This window comes from Schistocerca gregaria, chromosome 5 (genome assembly GCF_023897955.1).
Source record: "Schistocerca gregaria isolate iqSchGreg1 chromosome 5, iqSchGreg1.2, whole genome shotgun sequence".
Classification (NCBI taxonomy): domain Eukaryota; kingdom Metazoa; phylum Arthropoda; class Insecta; order Orthoptera; family Acrididae; genus Schistocerca; species Schistocerca gregaria.
This window is the reverse complement of record NC_064924.1, coordinates 545,546,599-545,574,584: the sequence shown is the minus strand read 5'-3', so window position 1 is coordinate 545,574,584 and position 27,986 is coordinate 545,546,599. Positions and strand designations below refer to the sequence as shown.

Below are 27,986 nucleotides of genomic sequence, written 5' to 3'. Positions count from 1 at the left end.
CAAATAAAGCTTTCGGCCACAGAATTCATCAGCAAAACAGAAACACTCACCATTCATATACATAAGCACACTTCATTTACAGATAACAGCCAACTCCGTATGCTTGTGCCGGGATGCAACTACCACGTGGGATGCAAGCAGCAACCTGGAGAGAGCGGGGAAGGGAAAGGGAAAGCAGTGTGCAGAAAAGAGGGGATAAATTGGCAGGTGCATTGAGAGAGGGTGGCAAACAAAGAGGGTGAGAGATGAGAATGGGGAGGAGATGACACGACAAAGGATGGAAACTGCTGAGTGGAGGGTGTGGGGGCAGCACGATACCGTAGGTTGAGGCCGGAATAATTATGGGAGCAGAGAATGTGTAGTAAGAATAGTTCCCATCTACGCAGTTCAGAAAAGCTGGCGGTGGAGGGGAGGTCCAGATGGCTCAGGCAGTGAAGTAGCCACTGAAATCAAGTGTGTTACGTTCAGCTGCATGTTGTGCCACAATGTGATCTACTTTATTCTTAACCACAGTTTGCCAGTGGTTGTTCATCTTGGTGGACAGCTGGTTGGTTGTCATACCAATATAAAAAGGCAACAATTGCAGCAGAGCTGGTAAATGATATGGGTGCTTTCACAGGTGGCTCGACCTCACAAATGGCCTGACCCCTGATGGAGTAGGATAAATCTGTGACAGGAGAGGAGCAGGAAGTGCTGGATGGGTGGACTGGGCAGGTTTTGCACTCGAGTCTTCCAGAGGGATATGAGGCTTAGGGATGGACAAGGATGTTGTGAAGGTTGGGTGGGAAATGGACCACCACTTTAGGAGCAGTGGGAAGGAACTCCGATAGGATGTCCCTCATTTCGGGGCATGATGATAGATAATGAAAGCCCAGGTGAAGGATGTGGTTCAGTTGTTCCAGTGTGGGGCAGAATTGGGTGACGAAGAGGGCATGCCTCTGTAGCTGGTTCTTGGGTGTGGAGGGAGGATTGGGGGAATGTGGCAAGTTGAAACAGTCAGCTAGGCAGGATTTAGGTGCCATGAGTATGGACAAGAAAGAACACTGTGGGTAGGGTAGGGTAGGGGTTGGATAGTGGTGCCTTGAGGCAGCAGTAGGATGTCAGCAGTGCAAGGGATTCAACTTCAAAGATGTGATGTATGGAGTAGGAATTGCACAGCAGTAGTACCTCGCACAGGAATCAAAGGTGGTTCTGAAATGTCTGTGCCATGGAGATGTATTTTTGCAGTACCAGGTTTTTGAGGGCCAGAGATTGACAGAATCTGAAATGGTGAAGGTCGTTGTGAAAGGAGGGGTGGGATCCAGACAAAGGAAGTTTTATGGTTAGGTCATTAGGGGGGTTTCCATGGTTTCTCCCATGAACCATGGACCTTGCTGTTGGTGGGGAGGCTTGCGTGACTCAGCGATACAGATGGCCATACCGTAGGTGCAACCACAATGGAGGGGTATCTGTTGAGAGGCCAGACAAACGTGTGGTTCCTGAAGAGGGGTAGCAGCCTTTTCAGTAGTTGCAGGGGCAACAGTCTGGATGATTCACTGATCTGGCCTTGTAACACTAACCAAAACGGCCTTGCTGTGCAGGTTCTGCGTGCAACTGAAAGCAAGGGGAAATTACAGCTGTAATTTTTCCTGAGGGCAAACAGCTTTACTGTATGGTTAAATGATGATGACATCCTCTTCGGTAAAATATTCCGGAGGTAAAATAGTCCCCCATTTGAATCTCCGGGCGGGGACTACTCAAGAGGACGTCGTTATCAGGAGAAAGAAAACTGGTGTTCTACAGAATACCAGTTCCCTTACTCGGGCAGGTAGGTTAGAAAATTTAAAAAGGAAAATGGATAAGTTAAAGTTAGATAGGGAGTAGGTTTAATAATGAGTAAAAAAAATAGGAGTGCAGGTAAGCTACTACAAAAAGCATAGTGAACGCATTATTGTGGCCAAGATAGACACGAAGCCCATGCCTAGCACACTAGTACAAGTTTATATGCCAACTAGCTCTGCAGATTATGATGAAATTGATGAAATGATGATAAGATAAAAGAAATTATTCAGGTAGTGAAAGGAGACAAAAATTTAATAGTCATGGGTGACTGGAATTCGCGAGTAGGAAAAGGGAGAGAAGGAAACATAGTAAGTGAATATGGATTGGGGGTAAGAAATGAAAGAGGAAGCCGATTGGTAGAATTTTGCACAGAGCATAACTTAATCATAGCTAACACTTAGTTCAAGAATCATAAAAGAAGGTTGTATACGTGGAAGAATCCTGGAGATACTAGAAGGTATCAGATAGATTGTATAATGGTAAGACAGAGATTTAGGAACCAGGTTTTGAATTGTAAGACATTTCCAGGGGCAGATGTGGACTCTGACCAAAATCTATTGGTTATGAACTATAGATTAAAACTGAAGAAACTGCAAAAAGGTGGGAATTTAAAGAGGTGGGACCTGGATAAACTGACTAAACCAGATGTTGTACAGAGTGTCAGGGAGAGCATAAGGGAACAATTGACAGGAATGGGGGAAGGAATACAGTAGAAGAAGAATGGGTAGCTTTGAGGGATGAAGTAGTGAAGGCAGCAGAGCATCAAGTAGGTAAAAAGACGAGGGCTAGTGGAAATCCTTGGTTAACAGAAGGAATACTGAATTTAATTGATGAAAGGAGAAAATATAAAATGCAATAAATGAAGCAGGCAAAAAGGAATACAAACATCTCAAAAATGAGATAAACAGGAAGTGCAAAATGGCTAAGCAGGGATGGCTAGAGGATAAATGTAAGGATGTAGAGGCATATATCACTAGGGGTAAGATAGATACTGCATACAGGAAAATTAAAAAGACCTTTGGAAAAAAAGAGAACCACTTGTATGAATATCAAGAGCTCAGATGGAAAGCCAATTCTAAGTAAAGAAGGGAAAGCAGAAAGGTGGAAAGAACATATAGAGTGTCTGTACATGGGCAATGTATTTGAGGGCAATATTATGGAAATGGAAAAGGACATAGAAGATGAAATGTGAGATATGATACTGCATGAAGAGTTTGACAGAGCAGTTAAAGACGTACGTCGAAACAAGCTCTACTAGCTTGTGAGTAAGAGGTATGAGACAGGGGAAATATCATCAGACTTCAAGAAGAATATAATAATTCCAATACCAAAGGGAGCAGGTGTTGACAGGGGTGACAATTACTGAACTATCAGTTTAATAAGTCACATCTGCAAAATACTGACACGAATTCTTTACAGACAAATGGAAAAACTGAAGATTAGATGGGTAGATCACATAACAACATAGAATTGGGGAGAAGAGGAGTTTGTGGAACAACTTGACAAGTGGAAGGGACTGGTTGGTAGGACATGTTCTGAGCATCAAGGGATCACAAATTTAGCATTGGAGGGCAGCATGGAGGGTAAAAATCGTAGAGGGAGACCAAAAGATGAATACACTAAGCAGATTCAGAAGGATGTAGGTTGCAGTAGGTACTGGGAGATGAAGCTTGCACAGGATAGAGTAGCATGGAGAGATGCATCAAACCAGTCTCAGGACTGAAGACCACAACAAAAACCATGGTTTAGGCAGCATTCGAGAGATAGGATGTGGGACTGGGTTTTAGCCAGGGAAAGGGGCAGTTTTCTGAACTGGTGCACAAAAATGGAGCAGGGGTCATTTGTGGCACGATTGGCTACAGGAATGACACAGAAATGTGCAAAACAGGTGGTGATAATTTGGAGAGGAGCTCAATAAGAGAAAAGACACACAAAAAATATATAAAGACACACATAAACAGGCGTAGATAAGCAAAAATATGCACAAGTACATTAAAAATGCACTAATACATAATATTATGAAAGTCTGTAAAACCTGCAAAATATGCATAAATATGTTAAAAAGTATAGAAATGTGGGAGGAAAGAAACAATGAGGTATGGGTGTGTGTGCATGTTGCGATAAGGGAACAGAGGTGGAGGGAGGATGGATTATTCTCCACTCCTGTAATTATCCCAACCTCAATCTACAGTAACATACTGTCCCCACACACTCCACCCAACAGTTTCCACCCCTCTCTCCTGTCATCTCCTTCGCATTCTCATCTCTGAACTACTTTGTTTGACCCCTTCTGCCAATGCGCCTGCCTATCTTTCTCCGTTCCCCTTCTTTTTCCCCACCTCCCTGCCCCACCCACCACCTCCTATTGGCATTCTAGTCCCTGCAGATTCCACCATACAGCATTCTTTTGCCGTTAAAGGCTGTGGCCGAAAGCTTTATGTAAGTGTCTTAATTGAGCCTGTCTGCAACTTAACATGCCTTCTTTATGGTAAGTAGTAATCTATCTTTTCACACATTGCTGATATTCCTACCTGTAGTTTCGAGCATTTAATTTTGAGCTATCATGTGGAGAATTTTTGAAGTTATGGAAGTATTAGGATTTCAGAATGTAATAAATGATTCATGTATGTGAGGAATCACCTTTCCATCTCATGATCTGAAAATATTTGAGAAAATACTCGAGAACAGGTTATGGAAAATAAACGAAACAGAAACTCAGAAAGAGCAATATGAAATCAGAAAATGCCATCCAACTGAAGAGCTCATATTAGCACTTAGAACGCTGCTAGAAGAACACTGGGAGAACTTAAGACTTGCATTTTAAGATATTGAAAAAGCATCTGATGATGTTCCATGGTAGACCATATGGGAAAACCTAAGAAAGAAAAATGTACCCACAAGGCTAATTCAGAAAGCTAACATGCTTTTGAAAGTTGCGTACTGATAGCAAATAGTAATTGTTACTGGTTCCAAACAACTAAAGGAGTTCGACAAGACATTGCCCTTTTCCCACTGTCATGAATGAAATTATGAATTAAATGAAGCAGAACAACAAGGACGTCAACACATTTGCATTTTCAATCGATGTAGTACCACAAAGAAAGTAGTACCAGAGACTGGCTATTTGTAATGATTATTTAAAACCACACAGCTTAACAATAAACAAGCAAAAAATGATTGCAACGTCAATGAGCAGGCAGAACAAGAAAGGAAAAATAAGGCTGGAAGATACAAAGTAGACCAGTGAAAATACCTTGGATGCACCATTTCAAGCAGTAACAGGACATAGCAAGTAATGAATAACTGAACTCAAAACTCAATTCAGTTCTACCATCAAGCTAGGAATCTACTCTGAAATGTTCTTTTCAGGAACTTTCTTCGTTAACACTTTATCCCCAAAACAACTTATGGCTATAGAAACCTGCACAACAACCAACCAAACAGGTTAACAACAAACATCAAGATTCAGAAATAAAGTTCTTACAATGTATGGCCAAAAAACTAGGAAGGATAGGGTAAGGGAAAAAAGAAGGATTAAGCTGGAGTGTACACATCCTTGAAAGAAAAAGTGACAAGGAACCACCTGAGATGGTATGTACATGTCTAATAAGTGGATGAAGGAAGGATAGCAAAACAATGGCTACACGCAGATGGGGTTAGTGGAAGACCAGCAGGAAAAACAAACAATGGAAAACCCATGACTGAATAATGACAATATTATCAGAAGGATAGACTGCTACTTGCCATATATAGAGGAGGCTGAGTCACACACAGAGACCAAAAAAAAGCTGTTATACATCTGACATTTCAGCCAAAAGACCTCCTTCTAAATTAGAAAAAACACACACATTCACACAAGCACAACTCACATAAACATGTTCACTTCTCTATCTGCTGTAGCCAGACTGCCTACAGCAGCAGTGCTTGATGGGAGAAGCAATCTGTGGGTGGTGAGAGTAAGGAGAAGACTTGGGTGGAGGTGAGATATAGCAAGGTAGGGGTGGGGGAATGTGTAGTGCTGTTAGTGGGTGCATGCAGAGACATGGTGGGGACAGGGTAGGGCTGTCAGGTGCAGTCAGGAAGTTTGAGTGGGGGGAGGGGGGAAGGGGGAGGGGGAGGGGGAGAGTGTAAACAGAGAGAAGCTGGGGAGGGGAAACAGATTAGTTGGTGTGTTAGTGAAATAGAAGGCTGTGGAGTGCTGGAGTAAGAACAGGGAAGGGGATGGGAGGGAGGGTGGCGGTGAAGGGTAGGGATAAGTGAAGGTTGAGGCCAGGTAAGGTTTGGGAACTTAGGATATATTGCAGTTCCCACCTGCACAATTAGGAAAGATCCAGATGGCTCAGGCTGTAAAGCATAACTTATTAAAGCAATTGTGTTGGGCAGCATGTTCAGCAACTGGGTGGCCCAGATGCAGAGGCCTCTTGGCCACATTTTTTTTTTTTTTTTGTGGTTTTAGGGCGCACAACTACAATGGTCATTAGCGCATTGACTAATTTAGGAATGTACCGCAAGGCACAAGGTTAAAACAGCAACTAAAAGGGACAACACTATAAAAGACGTATTAACAGGCATAGGATTAAAAAATTACAGCATAATCAAACGTCCTTAGACAGGTGTGTCAAGTTGATAAAACGAAGAACGCGAGCAGCAGCTCCTGGGTCATCCGCTAAAATGGCATCCAGAGTACATGGCAGGCCAAGATCAAGACGCAGCGTAGTAAAATCCGGACAGGACGTTAAAATGTGGCGGACCGTCAGCAATTGCCCACATGGACAGAACAGCGCCGGCACTGCTGTCAGCAGATGGCGATGGCTAAACTGGCAGTGTCCAATTCATAGCCGGGCCAAAACGACCTCCTCCCGCTGAGAAGGACGTGAGGAGGACGTCCAAGCTGCGGGAAGAGGTTTCAAGGCCCAAAGCTTGTTGTCCCTAAGTGCAGCCCAATCGGCATGCCACAGCGATAAAATGCGCCGACAAATAACCGTGCTACAATCTGATGAAGGGACACAACAAGAAGCCGTCCAAGGCTGGAGGACCGCAGCCTTGGCCGCGGCATCTGCAGCTTCGTTCCCAGGGATACCGACATGGCCAGGAACCCACATAAAGCTAACTGGAGACCCGTCGTCCATCAGCTGCTGAAGAGAGCGTTGGATCCGGTGCACGAAAGGGTAAACCGGATACGGATCACTGAGGCTCTGGATGGCGCTCAACAAGAGAATCGGAGCAGATGACATAAGCAGAATGTCGCTGGTGGCAGACGTAAAGAACAGCCTGGTAGAGGGCAAAGAGCTCAGCGGTGAAGACCGAACAATGGCCATGTAGCCGGTATTTGAAACTTTGTGCACCGACAATAAAAGAACACCCGACCCCGTCATTGGTCTTAGAGCCATCTGTATAAATGAAGGTCATTTTAATGAACTTCGAACGAAGTTCGACAAAACGGGAGTGGTATACTGAACCGGTGGTAACCTCCTTTGGGAGCAAGCGGAGGTCAAGGTGAACACGAACCTGAGCCTGAAGCCAATGTGGCGTGTGGCTCTCACCCACTCTAAAGGTTGCAGGGAGTGAAAAATCAAGGAGTTGAAGGAGACGACGAAAGCGAACTCCAGGGGGTAGCAGGGCAGAGACATACAACCCGTATTGACGATCGAGAGAGTCGTCCAAAAGGAACGATACGATGGGTGGTCGGGCATTGACAGTAGCCGACAGGCGTAACGACAAAGCAGTATATTGCGCAGGTAGGTGAGTGGCAATTCACCGGCTTCAGCATGAAGACTCTCGATGCGACTAGTATAAAACGCTCTGATCGCAAGCAGTAAACCCCCGATGTTGTATGGAGTTGAGGCGGCGTAAGATGGACGGCCGTGCAGAGGAGCATACAAAGCACCCATAATCCAGCTTGGAGCGGACGATCGACCGATATAGGCGAAGTAGGACGGTTCGATCCACTCCCCAAGACGTGCCACTGAGAACACGGAGGACATTTAGAGAACAGGTAAAACGGGCAGCCAAATATGACACATGTGGAGACCAACTAAGTTTCCTGTCAAATGTAAGACCTAAAAATTTTGTTGTCTCCACAAATGGGAGAGCAACAGGGCCGAGTCGTAAGGACGGTGGGAGAAACTCTTTGTAGCGCCAGAAGTTAATACAGACTGCTTTCTCGGAAGAAAAACAGAAGCCATTGGTGACACTCCAGGAGTAAACACGATCAAGAGAACGCTGAAGACAGCACTCCAGGAAACATGTACGCTGCGCGCTGCAATAGATGGCAAAATCGTCCACGAAAAGGGTCATGCAGCAGACAGCTTGTCCGTTGTCATGCCTATGTAGAAAGCAGCTCAGTAGTTGCAGCTTAGTTTGTAGATCATTTCTTTGATGGGACAGATGATGCCTGTGATCAGAATGGAGGTCCGGGGGAACATATGGGACAGGTCTTGCATCTAGGTCTATTTCAGAGATATGAGCCCTGAGGCAAAAGATTGGGAGCAAATAAGGAGTAGGGATGGACAAGGATATTGTGACGGTTTGGTGGGCAGCGGGACACCACTGTGAGAGGAGGTGGGAAAGATAGTGGACAAAATATTCCTCATTTCAGAGGACAACAAGAGATAGTTGAAACCCTTGCAGAGAATGTGATTCAGTTGCTCCAGTTCTGGGTGATACTGAGTCATGTACTGTACAAGCATGGGGGACGGAGGATTAGTTTCGGTTTGTGAAGGCCTCAGTGAGACTTGGGGTATTTTTGGAGAGGGACTGCTTGACACTGCAGATGTGACAGTCATGGGTGGCTGACTTCTCTGTATGGAACGAGTGGGAGCTGTTGAGGTGGAGATATTGATGGAGGTATTGACATTTCTGAGGTGGAGGTAAACATTGAGGTGGTGACTTGTTGGGTTGATGAGGACTCGGTTAAGTGAATGAGGGAGAAAATGTTAAGGTTCTGGGTGTCTTTACCTTCACTCCAAATCATGAAAATGTCTTCTATGAATCTGAACCAGATGAGGGGTTTGGGGTTCTGGGTGGTTAGGAAGGATCCATCTAGACGGTGATTAACAGACTGGCACAGCATGGTGCCACGTGGGCATGCATTGCTGTACTACGGATTTGTTTGTAGGTGATGCCTGCAAAACTGAAGTAATTATGCATGAGGATATAGATGTTAATGATGACCACAATGGAGGTTGTAGGTTTGGAGTTAGATGCCGGAAAAGGTAAACGTTCAATAGCAGCAAAGCCATGGGCATTAGTGATTTTAGTGTAAAGGGTGGTGGCATCAATAGTGATAAGCAGGTTACCACATGGTGAAGGAACAGGAACTGTGGAGTGTTGTTGGAAGAAATAGTTGGTGTCAGGCTATGCACTTGCACCTGCTAGTAGGCATTCGCTATCAGAGAGGTTTCAAGGGGTTGTCAGCCTGCAAGCGCCTAGAACTCTTGTCACAGTTTGTGTCATTACAGTTACATTTTTAAAGGTATATGGCACAGAGGGTGTTGCCAAACGGGGGGGGGGGGGGGGGGGGGGGTCTTAGACCATTTGCTGTTTTATTCACATATGACAATGTCACAGCCCTCTGTGATCATGCCACAGGAGGGTTCAAAATAGGAGAGCTGAAAAAGCACAAGCATCTGTTGCTGTTTTGGATCACAATAAAATTCCAACAAATTATTTTGAACCATCAATAGTGGTTCTACCCTGTACTTCAGATCAAAAACTAGGGCTGCTCTGCACACCTGAGGGGTGCAACCACATTCAACAAGGTTTCTCTCCCACTAGGTCCTTAGAGAAGGGCTGAACTGTCAAGGACGATTCCACTGTAAAATCACTGAAGAGGTGCTCATGTGGTCAGCAAAGATGAAGGTGTTACATATTGATAGGCAGAGTTTTCCAATGTATTCTGATTGGTTGTGTAGTGCCCCCAGAATTTTACAAAAGTCTGGAGACACTTGTGTTCCAGCCGTTTCGAACATGTGGTTTTCTAAAGCAGGGTGTAAGGATGAGGATGGGATACTGCACCCATTTATTGTTTGTGCAGGCAAAACTGGAAGGGAGATAATTTGTCGGCACTGGCGTGTGTTAGGTGCGACCTGCCAAGAATGAGCAAATATGGCCCGGAAGCTCCGTGGCCGGCTGCAAAGAGTAATGTAGTGTTGTATTGTTAAAAAACAAATTGAGAAACTCGAAATATTGACTGTTTATTAGACATCGAAATGTTGTTGAGAGTACGTGGACCGGACGTGGGTAGTCAGCCACGATAAAAGCTTATGCATTCATTGTGTTCACAAATGTGCAATTAACTGATTCTGGGTGCTCGGTAATGTGTGGGCTTACATCATAAAGTTAAGCTATTTTTTGTATAAAGTGGAAATAAATATGTTCTGGTGCATTGACTGATATTCCAAGAGAGTGAATAATTCCCCTTCCTAGCAGTGAAATCTTCGGAGAAGCGTCCTGTGCAAGCAGAAGACATCGGCACTGCAAGAAAGCAGAACCAGCATTCTTCAACAAGTAAGTCCACAAAAATGCTTAAGCTGTATAGAGGGAGCTTAACATTACACCGCGCCACCGCAAGAACATGGTGACCGTAAAGAAAAGACTATAGGGGGGAAAAAACATCCAGTTGGGAGTTGCCTTAGCAACTGATAACAGCAAGGCTGAAGAGTGATTCCACAATACTTATCCAGAAATATCGTGTTGATAAATGATGAAATCAAGAAAATCGCACAACGCTGCAGTTAGTCTCAAATCGGCGATGCCACCGTCTACAAACGCTGACGCCACCGCACACCTACGCTGACGCTGCCGTCCATCGACGCTGACGCTGCCGTACACCTGTGCTCACGCCGGCTTCCACCGACGCTGGGTGAGCGACTACTGACCTTTGCTTGATTGTGAAGTGTGGGGGGTTTTGGAAATAAGTGAGTGTACTTTTAATGGTAACTAGATTAAAGGCAAAACAAAACACAACGGAAAAAGAACATCAATCCATAGAATCTGTTGGGGCTATGGGAAATGAAAAACAGGGGCCAGATTTAGGCAAATTAATGAGGTTTATCAAAGCGCATTTTGAATCACAGAACACAAAACAGGATGAACTGAACGCAGAATTAAACTCTAAGTTAGACTTGCAAAACACAAAACTAGAGGCTCAAATTAATATCTTAAGTAATCAGATGCAACAATGGAAAAAAAGAATTGAAAAAAGAATTGTCCGATTCCCTGAATGAACAGACAAATATTTTATTTAAGGATTTAGAACAAAGAAATGAAGCTCATCTAAAAGGGTTAGTTCAAAAATTAGAATATGATGTAGACTGTAAATGTAGTAATTTGGAAACGCAATTTAACGAAAAATACGACTCTTTGAAAAATGTATGTAATGTTACATTTGATGTTGTAGAACGAGAATTAACTACGCTAAAAACCAATATCCAGAAACAAGGTAAGTTGCTCCCCCCTAGTACAGGCGCAAATTTCAGGGGTCAAATCACGGGTGTAAACCATAGAACAGAACTTCGAAGAAAAGTTAATGACTGCAGAGCTTATAAATTTGAACAGCTTAGAAGAACAAGTAGAAGAATTAATAGGACAAAAGGTTGAAGAGAAACTAAGTGATTATATCTCTTTGCCTATATTAATTTCCGATTTAGATAACACCAAGAAAGACTTAGAAACTTTGAGGAAAGAATTCATGCTTATGCAGGAAAACCTAGAGAAAGGCGCAGTTTCCCAAAATATTATATTAAATAACGACATGATAACTGATTTGCAATGGGGATCAAATTCAGGCTTGTCAAGACAGTTTCCTAAATTCAAACTAGATGGGGAGGTACACCCCACCCATTTCTTAAAACAGTTTAACCAAGCCATACCTAAAAGTTGGGAGGATGCTAAGAAAATAGAGTTTGCAGTAGGTTATTTGGAGGGTGAAGCCTCAGAATGGGGCACAGTAAATATTGAAAACCTCACATCCTGGGAAGATTTTCAGCAAAAGTTTAAGGAAAAATATTGGTCTTCAAGTGCACAAGAGAAGTTGATCTTAGATTTGTGGAATCCTAAATACTATAGTAATGTGTGGGGTATAATGCACAAGTATTTTGACTGGCATTTGAAATGGGCGAAATATTTAGATCGGCCAATGGAAGAAGAGGGATTAGTTAGAATTTTAATACGACGTCTACCTACTTATGCTAGAAAGGATATTCTACTCAGTGGGTGGAAAACGTTGGAGGAACTGTTATCCTTTGTAGATGCACTTGATCCAATCAATAAAGACAGGAACAAGAACTTGCATGCGCAAGAAAATCCAAGTTTTAGGAGGAATAATATGAATCATAATAATCAGTCAAAGCATTATGAATCCAATCTTGCCCAAGTCCATCGACCTAGCAGGAATGTAAATAGAGGGGGTTGCTCACGAGGACCATTAACGTCCAACCTCTGTCCGGTAACTACGCAGGAATTCGTGTCCAGCAACAGCTGTGGAACAGGAGTAATGCACTTCCATCATTTGGAAATCGTCTCGTGGTTGCCACCCATGAGGAAAACGTGGAACGATCTGGACCCAGGGCCGGGGCCCAGGTTGTCGAAATACATTGAGAGGCCTTTATGCATAAAGTATCTACCAAGGAGTGGCTACTGCTGGAGGAAACGAACAAAATAACTATTCCGCCACAACCTATTATAACAGGAGAGATAGAAAACCACAAAGAACACATATTCATCGATTCTAGTAGTGAAGTAGCACTTATTTCTAAGGAATACTTTAATACATTAAAAACTAAAAGTAATTTACCTGTTTTACCAGTAACTGGGGTATACATAGTTGGTATAACTGGAAAGAAGAGTAAGGTTGTTAAATACGAAACCTTGGCACACTGCCGTATAAGTGATATGACGTTTTGACAACCTTTGCTAGTAGTGGAAGATATAAATAGAGACGTATTGTTTGGTTTAGACTGGTTAACCGATTTTAATGTTGTACTATATTTCGACGAGACCTGTATTTATGTGGGGAACCCGTGAATAAACATTGCATTAAGTTTGTGATGGACAGCGATGTGTATAAACAAACATCTGAACACCAATGATTATAATTAACCACGTCAGCTCAGTTGTCTCCAGAGATAGGGTTATCTACTACTGCATGTCCACAAGACGACTTTCACAAAAAGGTAAGTGAATCTGAAGTGTTAAATGTTTAACAGCAAACAGATTTAGTGAGAATTTTGTCTAAATAGCATTCAGTATTTCCAGAGAATCCAGGTACCATTAGCGATTATGTTTGCAAATTTAAGATTAAGGACCAGACGCCATTTTTTTGCAAACCATACCCTATACCTATAAGTCTTAAACAAGCAGTTAGGGAGGAGATTAATAAAATGACTGATCAAGATATAATAGAAAGGAGTATGAGTGTCTATAATAATCCCTTAGTACCAGTGAAAAAAGCTACAGGTGGAGTGAGATTGGTGCTAGATGCACGCACTCTCAACCGTCATATTGAAACCGAAAGAGACCGTCAGGTTAATATAGATGAATTATTAACTAAATTTAAGGATGCGCAGTATTTTAGCTCCGTTGATCTGATGGATGGGTACTGGAAAATCCGGTTACATTCCGATTCAAAAAAGTATACTGCTTTTTTGCTCCACGGAAAATCTCACCACTTTAATGTACTACCTTCTGGACTAAACATATCAGTATCGGTATTTATAAGAGCATTTGATAAGGCAATTGCACAAGAGTTATTGAAAGAACTAGTTATTTATGTGGGTGACATCTTGGATTATTTCACCTACTTGGAAAGAACATTGTAGGACATTGAAAAAAACTTTGGAGCGATTTAAGGAAAAGAATATCACCTTAAAGTTAAGCAAATCACACTTTGCGAGGCAGGAATTAAAGTTTTTAGGACACATTGTGGGAGTAAAAGGCCTTCAACCAGACCCCAAGAGAATCGAGGCTATTAAAAACTGTCCATATCCTTGAAACATTAAACAACTAAAAGGGTTTCTGGGAATGGCAGGTTATTATCGATGCTACGTGCAAAGCCAAGAAATGAACTACCCTAGACTATTAAGCTTATTATGTAAAGGCACGTCATGGAATTGGGACCAAGGGACCCAAGAAGCCTTTGACAAACTAAAAAAAGCTTTAGAAAAAGCGCCTATCTTACAACATCCCATAATGAATTAACCTTTTAAGATAGCAACTGATGCCTCATATTACAGTATTGCAGCAGAATTATTCGAAGGGGAATGGGGAACAGAAACCTATGATCACAGATCTACAGCATTTATTACTCGAAGCTTAAATAAGCATGAACGGAATTATACTGCTACCGAGGAATAATTGCTAGCGATAGTGTGGAGTATACAAAAGTTCCAAACTTTGATATGGGGTTCAGAAATCTACATTTACAGGGTGTTACAAAAAGGTATGGCCAAACTTTCAGGAAACATTCCTCACACACAAAGAAAGAATATATGTTATGTGGACATATGTGGACATGTATCCGGAAACACTTACTTTCCATGTTAGAGCTCATTTTATTACTTCTCTTCAAATCACATTAATCATGGAATGGAAACACACAGCAACAGAACGTACCAGCGTGACTTCAAACACTTTGTTACAGGAAATGTTTAAAATGTTCTCCGTTAGCGAGGATACATGCATCCACCCTCCGTCGCATGGAATCCCTGGTGCGCTGATGCAGCCCTGGAGAATGGCATATTGTATCACAGCCGTCCACAATATGAGCACGAAGAGTCTCTACATTTGGTACCGAGGTTGCGTAGACAAGAGCTTTCAAATGCCCCCATAAATGAAAGTCAAGAGGGTTGAGGTCAGGAGAGCGTGGAGGCCATGGAATTGGTCCGCCTCTACCAATCCATCGGTCACCGAATCTGTTGTTGAGAAGCATACGAACACTTCGACTGAAATGTGCAGGAGCTCCATCGTGCATGAACCACATGTTGTGTCGTACATGAAAAGGCACATGTTCTAGCAGCACAGGCAGAGTATCCCGTATGAAATCATGGCAGTGAATCGAGAAAGTACTGTACATACTGACGAAACTAAAATGAGCTCTAACATTGAAATTAAGCATTTCCGGACACATGTCCACATAACATCTTTTCTTTATTTGTGTGTGAGGAATGTTTCCCGAAAGTTTGGCCATACCTTGTAACACACTGTAGACTGACCACCAGGCTTTGTCATTCCTAATGAGTACTAGATTATTACACAGTAGACTAATGAGGTGGATGTTGTTTTTACGAGAATATGATATTAAAAGACAATATATAAAAGCATCAGAGAATATAGTACCCAATGCTTTGTCGCGACTACCTCAAAACATGAAAGATCTGCAACGTACAGAAGGACCTGGGGTAGTTTTCGCGATCAATATTATAACAACAGAATATCCAACAAAGGAAGTACACGAGTTAGCAGAAACAATAACGGAAAATATTAAACATTACCATTATTTTACCGAGATCTATGTCATGCGTATAAGAGTGTCGTTACCAGTAAACAAAAGGGAACAGTATAAGGTAACAAATCACAACTTGTTCTGGAGAAACAGCAAAGAGTCAAGCTATTGGCGGCTGTGTATACCACAAATAGCAGAGTCTAAATTAATACAGTACATTCATAGTGGATATGGCCACTTTGGAGTGGAAAAGTGTATAGCTGAAATGAATAACTTTTATTATTTTAAGCGATTAGGACGTAAGGTAACTGCTACTATTAAGACGCGTGACGTCTGTCAGAAAGCTAAGGAGAATAATATCCATGTAAAGTATAAGATGTATCCGATTATTCCTAAAGCATTACATGACCTCACAGCTGCCGATTTTTTTGAACCCATACCCAAAGGGAAGGGAGGCGTGGCTTATATATTAGTACTTACAGAATGTTGGTCGAAATATGTAAGACTGTATCCTATTAGGAAGGCTAATAACCAAATCCTGATCAAGTGTTTGCAAGAATATTTTATAATTAAAAGTAAACCGAGGTGTTTTCTTTCTGATAACGGACCTCAGTTTACCAGCCATGAACGTAAGAAATTTTTAGCCTGGGAAAATATACGACACATTTTAATATACAACTGTAATCCATCTTTGAGCCCTTGTGAAAGAGTACTGAAAGAGCATGGTAGGTTGTGCCGCACTTATTGCCACGACACTCGTACCTAATGGGCAGAAAGAATCAAAGATTTTGAGCTTATTCTAAACAAACTACCACATTTGTCTACAGGATTAACGCCCGTAGAAGCCATTGGCAAGCCATTTATAGGAGAACCTCTAATTAAGTGTTTTACATGGCCGGAGCAAAAAGCTACTGATCACCGCGCAATTCAGGAAAGAGTTGGTAGAAACTTACATAGGAGCGCACAACAAAGGGTAGATAAATACAATGCAACCACAACTGACCCAGAATACCACGTAGATGACTTAGTATTAGTAAAACAACACCTTCGAAGTTCAGCACTAAAAAAAGAAACACAACTTTTTTTCTGAAATACATAGGACCTTATCGTATTCAATTAATAATACACCAAAAAACCCTATATTTAGTAGACCCTGTGACGCGAGAGGAAAAGGGGATGTATAATGTTAAGGATATAAAACGGTATGTACAAAACCCCCAGGGACGTTGACGTTCTGTGTCAATGGGCGGAGTGACATCCGCCGGTTCCCGAGTTGGGTTCGGTGTTACTTCCACATTAGTTTTCCTACACCGAACTCCCTTCAAATCTTCGACTATCCTGTAATCTACTTATAGCCCTTAAGCTATCCTATCACATTAGTATTAAAAGAGACCAATTATGACTACACGATCATGACTAATTTAAGGAGTCATAATAAACAGTAACCTCTAATCATGAGATAAAACTAACAGGGTAACATTCTAACAGGAGATATAATATGATGGTACTGTTTAGGAAGAGTGATACCCAGATGACAAACTGAACATGTGTATGAAATATAGAGTGAAGTGACTTAACTGAATAACTCTTTGATTACAATGTATATAATTTCTATTTTTATAGAATGTTTTTATTTTTTTTATAAAGTGTGATGTGATTGTGGAGGGTTTATATCTAATTTTTGAAAGGGGTGGGTAACATAGGCACAGACACGACCTACACATCACGTCCCTCATACAACCCTCGCAAACAAGTGTGACTGGTTTTTCATCATTTGCCATTCCATAGGAGTTGCTAAGATCTTTTCTTCTGGGACTTCAAAGGTGACGGTGAGAATGTCCGTTCTGCAGGAGATGCCGAACATCATACTTCCTCCAGCTTCTCACTTAAGTACCTGTGAAGTGGGCATCCTGAGGAAGGGGGGTGGGAAGGGTTTCCTGTCTTTGGGGCTGTTTTCTTTCTTTCTTCGATCTTAGCAACCAATTCTTTTCTTACTTCTCTTAAGGGTACCAATCTATCTTTCCCTCTGTCCTCATTTATATACTTCTATCACTGAAGTCCTTCTCTTTTCTGTGATTTCTATAAATCTTCAACTAAGAACCTTAGTGGGCCGAAGAATCGGGTCACACAATGACACTTCCACACTCAAACAATTAAATACAAAGACGCAGACAAGTAATACACAGGGAGATGTAACAACCGTCACAGATAGGGGGGGGGAGTAGTGCTCAGGAAGGGCTCGAGCACATGTGCTAAGTAATGACGGTTGCACATCTCAAGTCAAATGGTATAGTAAGCTTAAGCTAAAGGAACAAGGGGGGACGAAGTGTATATCCACCTGCGTTCATAGCTATAGTAGTACAAAGTAATATGAATGGAGATAAAAGAAATAGATATTAAGCCAGAGGTATCGAGTCAAATAAGTTTCAAGGACTCAGGAGGAGGAAAGGAGAGGTAGGTAGAAATTTTACCAGGAAATTTTAAATAAAATAGTGTGCAGAGGAGTACGAAAGAGGCAAGACTGAATCATTGTTAGAGAAGATAGGGAGGTTGCATCCGATATAGAGGAAATGAGAGAAAGAGAGGCAGGTAGGCAGACCCAGAGGAGGCTGACCTATACTGTGCGGGCAGGGGCACCAAAAAGGGGATTGATCTGTACCATAGTTTAGTATAAATGGAACGGGCGTACCTACCCAAGGATGAGGAAAAAGATGTTTTCATAATATCAACCATTACGTAGATTGGAACCCAAAGGGAAAGGGTGGTATAGTGACCTGAGAGTGTAGTGGAAAGTTTCTCCTGGTAAATTTGAATTCTAAAATTTTTTAAATAGAAAAGACAAATCCTGTGCAAGGAGACAGAAAAAAGAGAAAACCCCAGTACCACTAATTTTTTCAGACCACAAAAACCGGTGGTGATCATTGCAACACCATCTTTAAAAAGAAAAAAAATAATAATAATTAAGGACTCTACTCAGAATAACGCCTGAACTTTGAAACTGGCTAAGGGGAGGGATTTATTTTGGCTCAATCCTGGAAGCAAGAGTAGATAAATCTATTGGAAATAGCTAATACTTGTTTTACTGTTAGTTTATCATACTACAATGTCTATGAAAGATATTACCAACAGCTTAATGAAATACCAGAGATGGAAGAGAGTTTTTGTACCTAATGTTTTTATGTAGTACAAAATAACAAGATAAGTGTCAAGAAAAAAAGAATTAAAATATATGTTGTGTGCAAAATAACGAGTGTTGAGCTAAGGGAAGGGATCTGTAGTGCCTCTCGCCTCAGTATGACAAACGGTCCATCATTTCATATTCATGTATTCCTCTTACTTTTTAAATACTGAGCAAATCAGTGAATATTGAGGATGGTGTTTTGTACAATTTACAGACAAAGGTGGTTACTGACAACTGATCTTCCACAGTTTCCACATTTTGGGTCTGCCAAGCAGTGGCACAACACGTTCAAAAATGTAAGCATTAAAAACATTTTTTGGGTGGTAGGACACAAAGCTCACATCACACATATTTACCACAACTTTAATCTTTCCTGGAAGGACATTTCCTTCAGAAGCTGATATGAAAGCATCTGTATCTATCCAATTATCTTATGGACATTTTTGTACACATCACACACAATGTACACTTTGGCACTATAGATTAGAATGTACCTCCTTGTCTGTCTGGAATGTAAGATATCTGTGGGAGAACTCCTCATATTGTGTTCAAAGTTTTATGTGAAATAATGATCGCTGGCATGTGACCCAGTCTTTCCCATGTTCAAGTGTTTGATATTCTGCAACAGAGGAGGCTTTAATAGTGATCCATTTACATCTTTTCCAATGTGCTTACTTCTTCAAATTTATCTTCTATTTATTCCATAAAAGAAAATGATTTTGTTACTCTGAAAGGATCTCCATCTGTTCCAGCTGCAGTAAAAGTCATCTGGCGTGATAACTGCTGCCACGAGTTCTCATCCCCCAAGATGGTGGGCATCTACAACTCGACGTGCATGAGGAGCTAGCAGTTCAGCCACCAAAAGTATGATCTCATGTGTTTTCAGAGGACTCTACAGAAAGGGTACATAATGACCTCACGGTGTTGGGTTGGCTTATAAGCGCAGTTTGTCTATGTAGTTACTGTGCACAGATGGCCTTTCATGCTGTAGGCAGGTGCCACTATTTAAGGCATCTGTCCCCAACACTACAGGAAAAAATTTGAAAAAAATAGATAACAAGCCTAGAAGAGGACCAAATATTATTCCAGCCAAAAAATCTGATGTAAAGTAAATGGGTGAAGACGTAAAGCAAAGGAAGTAGAACCAAGAAAAGAGAGCTGGTGAACATCAAGGACTCCTACCATGAGTTACAGAGTCAGAGTCATGAGGACAATCGGAGGTGTCAGTCTGCAGCACAAGAACTGAAATAGGTGCTGTCAGTTCTTATGGCCCCATGCTCACCACTCCAATAGTTATGAATCAATCATGAGGTCCCAGAAGAGTAAATCTAGATGATACTTGGTTACAATGAGCAGTCTTGCTTGTGCCCGTAGTTGAGGGGAATAGAGACCATATAAGTAGTATCTTTGCCAGTGGACTCCATGCGCACATCAATATCATTGGAGGCCGAGGATACAAGAATCTATCTTATATTCCTTTTCCTTCTGCTTGACAATAACCAATCCTTCATCTAGAAATTTCAAAAGTTAATCATCTTTTGTCTCTGTAAATAATATTATTGTTACTTTTCCAGTGCTGACAACACTCTGTCATTCTCCTTCAGGTGCAGTATGACCAACAAGCACAAAGCTTTGTTTTACAAGAAATATCAGCAAATATAAACAAAGTTTTTGAGGGCAATGAGCCACAGCCATGCAATACTTTTTAATAGAGTGAAGGGCCATTTGACTGTGTTGTTCTATTTATCTTTTGTACCACCCAGATTTCGGCTTTTATGGCATTATCAAGTAATTCGCTAAAGGCTGTTTGACCATTATTAAGTTGTGGCTTAAAAAATATAATAATACACTGTCAAATAACAATTTACTCTTTTAAAAATGCAAATTAATTATTAAACCTCACCTATTTCCTTGATTGGTTGTCTCACTCCAATTTCATTATTCACACTCATCACAGACACAATAACAGTGTCTGGCCTTATGGCCGCTTCTAAGTCAGCCAGTGATATAATACCATTAGGTCCTACAGGAAGGAAAGTGACATCAAAACCTTCCGCTTCCAAGGCTCTGCAAGAATCCAGTACACATTTATGTTCCTAAAAACAAAAAAAGAAAGATTCAGAACTGAAAAAGAAACTAATGGTTTTGAAAAGCACATGGAAAGTCTTATGTATAAGAACTTACTGTCTGTGTTGTAATAACATGTTTCTTTTTGCTTTTATAAAATCTTGCAACACCTTTAATAGCAATATTATTTGACTCAGTTGCACCAGATGTAAAGACAATCTCTTTTGGATCACATTTAATCAGATCTGCTATTTGCTGTAAGATAAACGTATGATTATTCATTTCATTGTACAATAACAAACATAGAAAATCAAGATATTTTTGCTCATTTGACTGCAAAAACAGTTAAGATAATCATATTGAGTTAAGTGCTTCCAACTATTCTACTTTTAACTGCACAAACAAATGAGTGCCATGTTGAACTATGAATACACAACTTCTGGAAAAATGGCATTATTACTATTATTACTGTGGAATTCAAAGAACTAAACAGCTTGGTTATCAACCACCTCCCCCTGCTCCCTCCATCAGGATGTTCAGGTAAAATAATGATCGATGAAATGAGAAAAGAAAATAGCCTGTTCCAGAGCCTTTGACATCGCTGATGTAGCCAAAATTTGCGACACAGTATTTTAAATGAGGTGTTTACACGAGAAATAAAATCCAATTAACTCAAAACAGTAGGAAGTTAAGAGGAGCCAAAAGTGAAAAAAGGGAAGTATGCCAATGTGTATACGGGCTCAGCTCGAAGCCCCTGAAACAAATGCCTTGCATCTTGCACACCATCCATTTCTGCCATACACGATAAGTTGGGTCACCATGGTCATTCTGTCTAAAATGGTGTGAAAACAGGAACACTTCAGAAAATACATAATTTTATTAACTTACACATTCAAAAAAAATTAAAAATGTTTGTAACATGCAATGGAGCAGGGGCACAGCCAGACACAGTGAGAGGCACCTGCCCTACCAACAACACCTTCCCCCCCCCCCCCCCCCCCCCCCCCCTCAGTTGCATGTGTGAACACATGATGGATTTGAATCTAGCACATGTAGTGATCTTGCATGAGCCAAACTTGAATCTTTGTATGATGCGTGAATTTTTTCCAACCAATCAATGCATCCACTGCTGACAAGCAGCATTTTAGTGATGTAGTGTGTAATGCTCACACCAGTTTTTCATTGCAAGGGCAATGATGAAACAGCTGGAGCACTGCTACTGCATCAAATTTTGCCAGAAACTGGGCACAGTCAGGAGGAAACCATTGGGAAGATTGATACGGCTTTCGGTGACAATGATATGGGCATCACACACATTAAAGATCAGTACAACTGGTATAAAGATGGCTGCACATCAGTAGCGAGCAAGCCACGCTCCAATCAGCCATCAACATGCTGAAATGACAAGGTAATTGCCAAAGTGAACACTGTTGTACTCCAGGACCAATGTTTGACTAACAGAGAAACTGCAGAGAAGGTGGGCACCAGTACTTTTTTCGGCACAATCCATTGAGACCGAAGATTTGGCACAAAGAGTGTGTCGGCAAAATGCTAATAATAAAGGAAAAGCAACTTCGTGTTAAGGTCTCACAGGACACACTGGACTCCACAAGCAGTGGCCTCGACTTCATGAACACCATAATCATTGGTGATGAGTCCTGCAAAAATGGGCATGACACAGAAAGCAAATTCGAGTCATCATAGTGGAAGCACTTGTCATCACCCAGACCAAAGAAGGCCCGCCACAAGTGCAGCAACGCCAAAGTGATGGTGAATGCTTTTTTTTTACTCCTGTATTGTGGTACACCATGAGTAAGCACGACAAGTTCAAACACTCACCAAAGAGTACCACAGGGATATCCTCCATCACGTAACTGATGCTGTGCGTCACAAGAGACTGGACTTGCGGTTAACAGGAAATTGGCACCACCATCACAACAATGCTCCAGCACATTCCTTGCACTAAATTCAGACATTTTTGGCAAAAAAAAGACATTCCTGTGCTTCAACAGGCTCCCCACTCATCTGATTTAGCCCTCTGTGGCTTCTCACTGATCCCCAAACTCAAGGGGTCATTGAAAAGAGAGGACATTTGGCAGTAATGACAGCTGAGCTAAACTCCACTCAGAAAGAGGCTACTTCAGTGTGCTTCCAACAATCGCGGCCCGCTGGGAGCCATGTTTGGAATCCCAAGGGAACTACTTTGAGGGTGATCAGGTGTCAAATGCTCCAAGTAAGCCAGATACTCCCCCCCCCCCCCCCCCAATTACCACGGGTAGGGAAGCATTACTTATTGCCTCCTGTTGTAGTATGCACACACACACACACACACACACACACACACACACACACACAGAGAGAGAGAGAGAGAGAGAGAGAGAGAGAGAGAGAGAGAGAGAGAGAGAGAGAGAATACTTTGTACTAGAGGTGGCAAAAAATAATGTAACTGATAGAAATAACCGGTTACTAAGAAGTAACGGTTACTGCAATAACCATTCATCTGTTGACCAACGATCGTACTACACTTTCCCGTCAATACATCGGAGATCTGGCTACAAATGAAGGAGAGGGAGAGACCATTTGGAAGGCACTCTATAGGCCATAGGAATAACTGAGAGACTGCACGCTATCTGTTGATAAGAACTGTGTACTATATTGTGTGCCTTCGTTACTTTTAGCACAAACAGTTAAATAAAGTTAAAAGTCCGAGCGGTGGCTGATAGGAGCTGCAGTACAGTCATTAACAAGTACGGTCGTTCCCTTGAGGCACCGCCTTATATGTCAATTTAGCTTGAACGGGTAGTATAAAGAGAGTTACCATAAGGAATTCGAGCGACTGTCGGAGATCCGTATTTTCCTCTGGCAATTATCGTTATTGGCTCACATTCTCATTCTCTGGCAATTATCGGGCTACCATTACAGGTAACCTGGAAGTTGGTAATGGAATAATTGTGTGTCTGTGTTCCTGACACAGTGACTCCATTCTTAGACCCCGGAGATATTTCCAGAGACAATAGTACTGAAGCGAACAAATATTTACGTACTTCTTCGGAAATAGCCGGTAGCCATAGCGAATGACAAATAACATGGCAGAAAGTATAACATAATACAGTTGAATATAATAATTATTATCCTCATCATTTGTCAGGAGATTGCCAAAATATGTGAATACATTACAGTAACTGCTAATATTTACAGAATTGATACACTGTCAGAATAAAACACAGTTACGCACTTTTAATAAATTTATCATACACAGAATACCCCATCTTGACTGTTGCGACCAAGTGCTGTCAAAACTGAAATATAGCAGAATTGTTACCTAAGCTGGTCTATCAGTCTCTGTTACGATATTCATCTACAGAGTAGAAGGAGGGGGGTCAATGGAAGCATCCGATTCCACCTGTCTGCTTTGGCGCAAAGGTGTTGTGGTGTGTGAATGTCATTACGGCACGGTGGTTTGTTTGTGTGTGTGTTGGGGGGGGGGGGGGGGGGGGGGGGCGAGGGGGGCTGTCCAATCTAGTTATCTAGTTTGCAGTGCCGGAATTTGCTGGTGTAATTATTTTTTTTATTCTAGTTGTGATGTTTTGTGTATTTATGGAGTATTGAATGTGATTTAATTTATGTAGGGGTGGTTGATTTGTGAATTTTTGGGATTGTGGTTTTATTTTTCGCAGTTGTAGGTGTTGGTTTTTTGGCACCCGTAGTTGTGGTGGACCTATATAGGTCACCAGAAATGACCGATACCCATTTTCATAGTTGTAGGTGTTGATGTTTTGGTAGTGTCATCTGAGGTTGACCTATGTAGGTCAAGGGAATGTCCGATTTCAATTTTTGTGTATTGGTGTTTTGGTATGGTCACCTATGGTTGACCTATATCGTTCAGGGGAAGTGTCCGATTCCTGCAGATTTTTGGTGGTGTATCGGAAAACTGTATTTATTCATTTATTTTAAACTAGTTTGTCCTCACCCTAAAAACCCCAATTTCCCGCAGTTGTTCCGTTGGTTTGACCGTATTCTTGGTGGAAGATGTTATTGTATTATTTATACGTATCTTCGTGTTTGTTGCCATGTGTATGCAGTGACGTCAAACACACACTTGAAACAGCTACTTCCGGCATATTGATGACATCCTGGGTCAAAGCAGACAGGTGGAATCAGACACTTCTGTATCACAAAGTCTTTCAAACACACTGTAAACCGTGCTTTATCTGAAACCAAGTTTTTAATGGTTGCTGACTTGCTGACAGTTTATTGAAAATGTTCCTGAATATTGGACCCCTTTTGGACCAAGATGAGAGATTTTAGGTCTTTATGTAGATTGCGTTTCCTATTTCTAGTACTGATATTATGTATTGAGCTATTGGTTGGAAATACTTTTAACAAATTTTATTAAGGAATAAATATACTAGGAAGCAGTGGTTAGAATACAAAGTTCCTTGAACAGGTTCCTACATGATGTTCTTGAATTTATACCACAAACAATTTTTATTGCACGCTTTTACATGCTAAAAACTTTTGCTACGTTGTTGTTGGGATGTTTAAGGGGGACTAAACAGCTAAGGTCATCAGTCCCCCATTCCAAAAACAGGCGAAACAAAATTTACAGAACAAGTAAAACCCGAAGGGGGGAGGAGACGCCCCCCCCCCCCAGTCACTGAAAGAACACCAATGTGGCAGCGAACACTAGAGACAAGAAGAGTACAGACGAACACTGGACACAAAGAAACAGAAGAAAAGAAGAGGGCCGTTTTGCTACATTTGATGAGTTACCACAGGAAATGCTCCCTTATGAAATAATAGAGTGAAAATATGTAAGATTTTCTATATCTATGTCTCCTACATCTAACATCATTCTCACTGTAAATTCAGACTTGCAAGAACTAAAAGAACTAAAGGAACAGAGTGAAATAAGGAAGTTCTATCGTGCCATAGGCAAAATGAAGAATAGATTCCAACCAAAAACAATGGCCTGTTCCAGTAAAGATGGGAAAATGATAAGGGAGGAAGAACAGATAGTGGGAAGATGAGCAGAGTATTTCAAAGATACACTAAGCACCAGCCTAGAAGATGAAGAGACAGCTGCACAGGAGAGAAGAGTGGAGCTGGAAGTAGAAAATGAAACCAATGAGGCAAGAAAGCCAACACTACAAGAGGTCTCCCAGGCTGTGCACAAGTCAAAAAACAATCGAGCCCCTGGAGAAGACAGCATAATGCTGAATTGATAAAAACTGGTGGTGAGGCTGTAATAAAGGAACTGCACACATTAATATCAGATATATGGGAAACAGAAACTATGCCAGATAATTGGAAAATTGTAATAATAGTCCCCATTTATTAGATAGGGGACAGAACAGCATGTGAAAACTATAGAGGTGTAACACGCCTATGTACAGCTTATAACATCTTCACAAGTATATTAAATGAAAGGATACGGAAGTGTGCAGAAGGCATACTAGGGGAATATCAGTGTGGCTTTCGACCAGGCAGAGGAACAACTGATCAAATATTTGTGATAAGGCAAATGATGGAAAAGTTCTATGAATATGATATAGATCTGCATTTCTTATTCATCGATTTCAAACAAGCCTTTGACAGCATAAATCGGCAAGAACTATACAGAGTACTGAAATAAGTTGGTATATGTGCTAAATTAGTAAGGCTAATCAGAATGACAATGACAGAGCAAAAGTAAAGGTCCTTAGCAGAACAAGTGAAAGCTTTGACTTTAATAAAGGTGTGAAGCAAGGGGATAATTTCTCCACTGTCCTATTCAACATAGCCCTGTACAGTGCAGTAAATAAAATCAACAAAAGAGGCACCATATTTACGAAAACTAGCCAGATATGTGCATACGCTGATGACATTGCTATAGTAGGAAGAAATACCAATACATTCCTAGAAACATACCAGGCAATGGAAACAGAAGTCTTAAAAATTGGCCTCATAGTAAATGAAAACAAAACAAAAATATATGGTAAGTCACAATCTGAGTCCAGAAGAACCCCTAAAAACCTAAACATCAATGGGAAATGCTTCAATGGAGTGTCCACTTTTAACTACTTGGGAGCCCTAATAACAAATGATAACAGTATTGGAAAGGCTATAAGGGAAAGAATACAAGCAGGAAACAGAGCTTACTTTGCAAACATGCAGTTTTTCAAAAGTAGCCTTGTTACAAGAAAAACTAAATTGCTACTATATAATTCCCTAGCCCGCCTAGTTATCACATATGGCTCAGAGGTATGGAGGTTGACAGAACACGATAAAAATGCTCTAAGAAGCATTGAGCGGAAAATACTACGCAAAATCTATGGGCCAATAAGGGAGGAAGAAGGCTGGAGAATACGCTACAATGCCGAATTACAAGAGTTAATACAAGGCAGGGACATAGTAAAATTTGTGAAATCACAGCGAATACGATGGCTAGGACACTTGGAGACAATGGCAGAGGATAGAATTCCAAAGAAAATGATGAAAGGTATGATCCATTCAGTTAGGCGAAAAGGGAGACCTAGAAGAAGATGGATCGATGAGGTAATAATGGATATCAGCAATATGGGAGTCCGGGGGTGGAAAAGAGCAGCAAATAACCGAGAAGTGTGGAGGAAGATTGTTGAGGAAGCCAAGGCTCACCAAGAGCTGCAGAGCTACTGGAGAAGAGAAGAATAATATGTATTAAGCTATTGGTTGGAAAACAAATTTTATTACGGAATAAATATACTAGGAAGCAATGGTTAGAATACAAAGTTCCTTGAACAGGTTCCTACATCATGATCTTGAATTTATACCAAAAACTATTTTTATTGCACGCTTTTACATGCTAAAAACTTTTGCTACGTTTGATGAGTTACCACAGAAAATGCTCCCTTATGAAATAATAGAGTGAAAACATGTAAAATTTTCTATATCTATGTCTCCTACATCTAACATCATTCTCACTGTAAATACAGATTTGTTTAGGTGCTTCATCAATTCTGTGGTATGCCCTTCCCAACTGAATTAATTATCGAGTTGTAGTCTCAGAAATGTAACACTGTCAACCTTTTTGATCTGCATGTCTTCATATGTTATAAACATGCTGTAGGTGGAGAAATCGAGCAGTTTCCAAATCTCACATAAAACTTGGATTAGTGTACTCACACTTTCCCCAATAGGACTAGCTTTTACAGGACAGGAGTAAACGCATCTGTCACATTACGTATATTTTTTGTTGTATTACAAGGCTGTACACTTATTCTATTAAGTGAGCAGCACAAGAAATTAATTTTCGAATTTAACCTACAGTATTCAGTTTAGATATTACTTCATACTCAAAAACGCACTTTGTTAACATTTTACTTAAACAGTACTATGGCGAAGTTCCGCATACTTTCTGTTGCAGCTGCGAAGATGATATTTCTAATAGCGACTGATAACCTACAAACATATAATATGAAACACTAATAATCGTTCTAACATCAACTAAAATGTACC

The 27,986-nt window shown here is 41.1% G+C and overlaps 1 protein-coding gene across 1 annotated transcript in view; it reads right to left on the bottom strand.

Annotated features, from left to right (window-relative positions):
• The window catches only part of LOC126272298 (cysteine desulfurase, mitochondrial-like), a 112,191-nt gene that overhangs the window by 64,787 nt on the left and 19,418 nt on the right, over positions 1–27,986 (bottom strand). Inside the window, exons 4-5 of the mRNA XM_049975063.1 lie at positions 20,628–20,765; positions 20,347–20,539 (exon numbers count right to left, since the gene is read on the bottom strand). Of these exons, the coding sequence (XP_049831020.1) occupies positions 20,347–20,539; positions 20,628–20,765 (331 nt within the window). The remainder of the gene's footprint in view (positions 1–20,346; positions 20,540–20,627; positions 20,766–27,986) is intronic.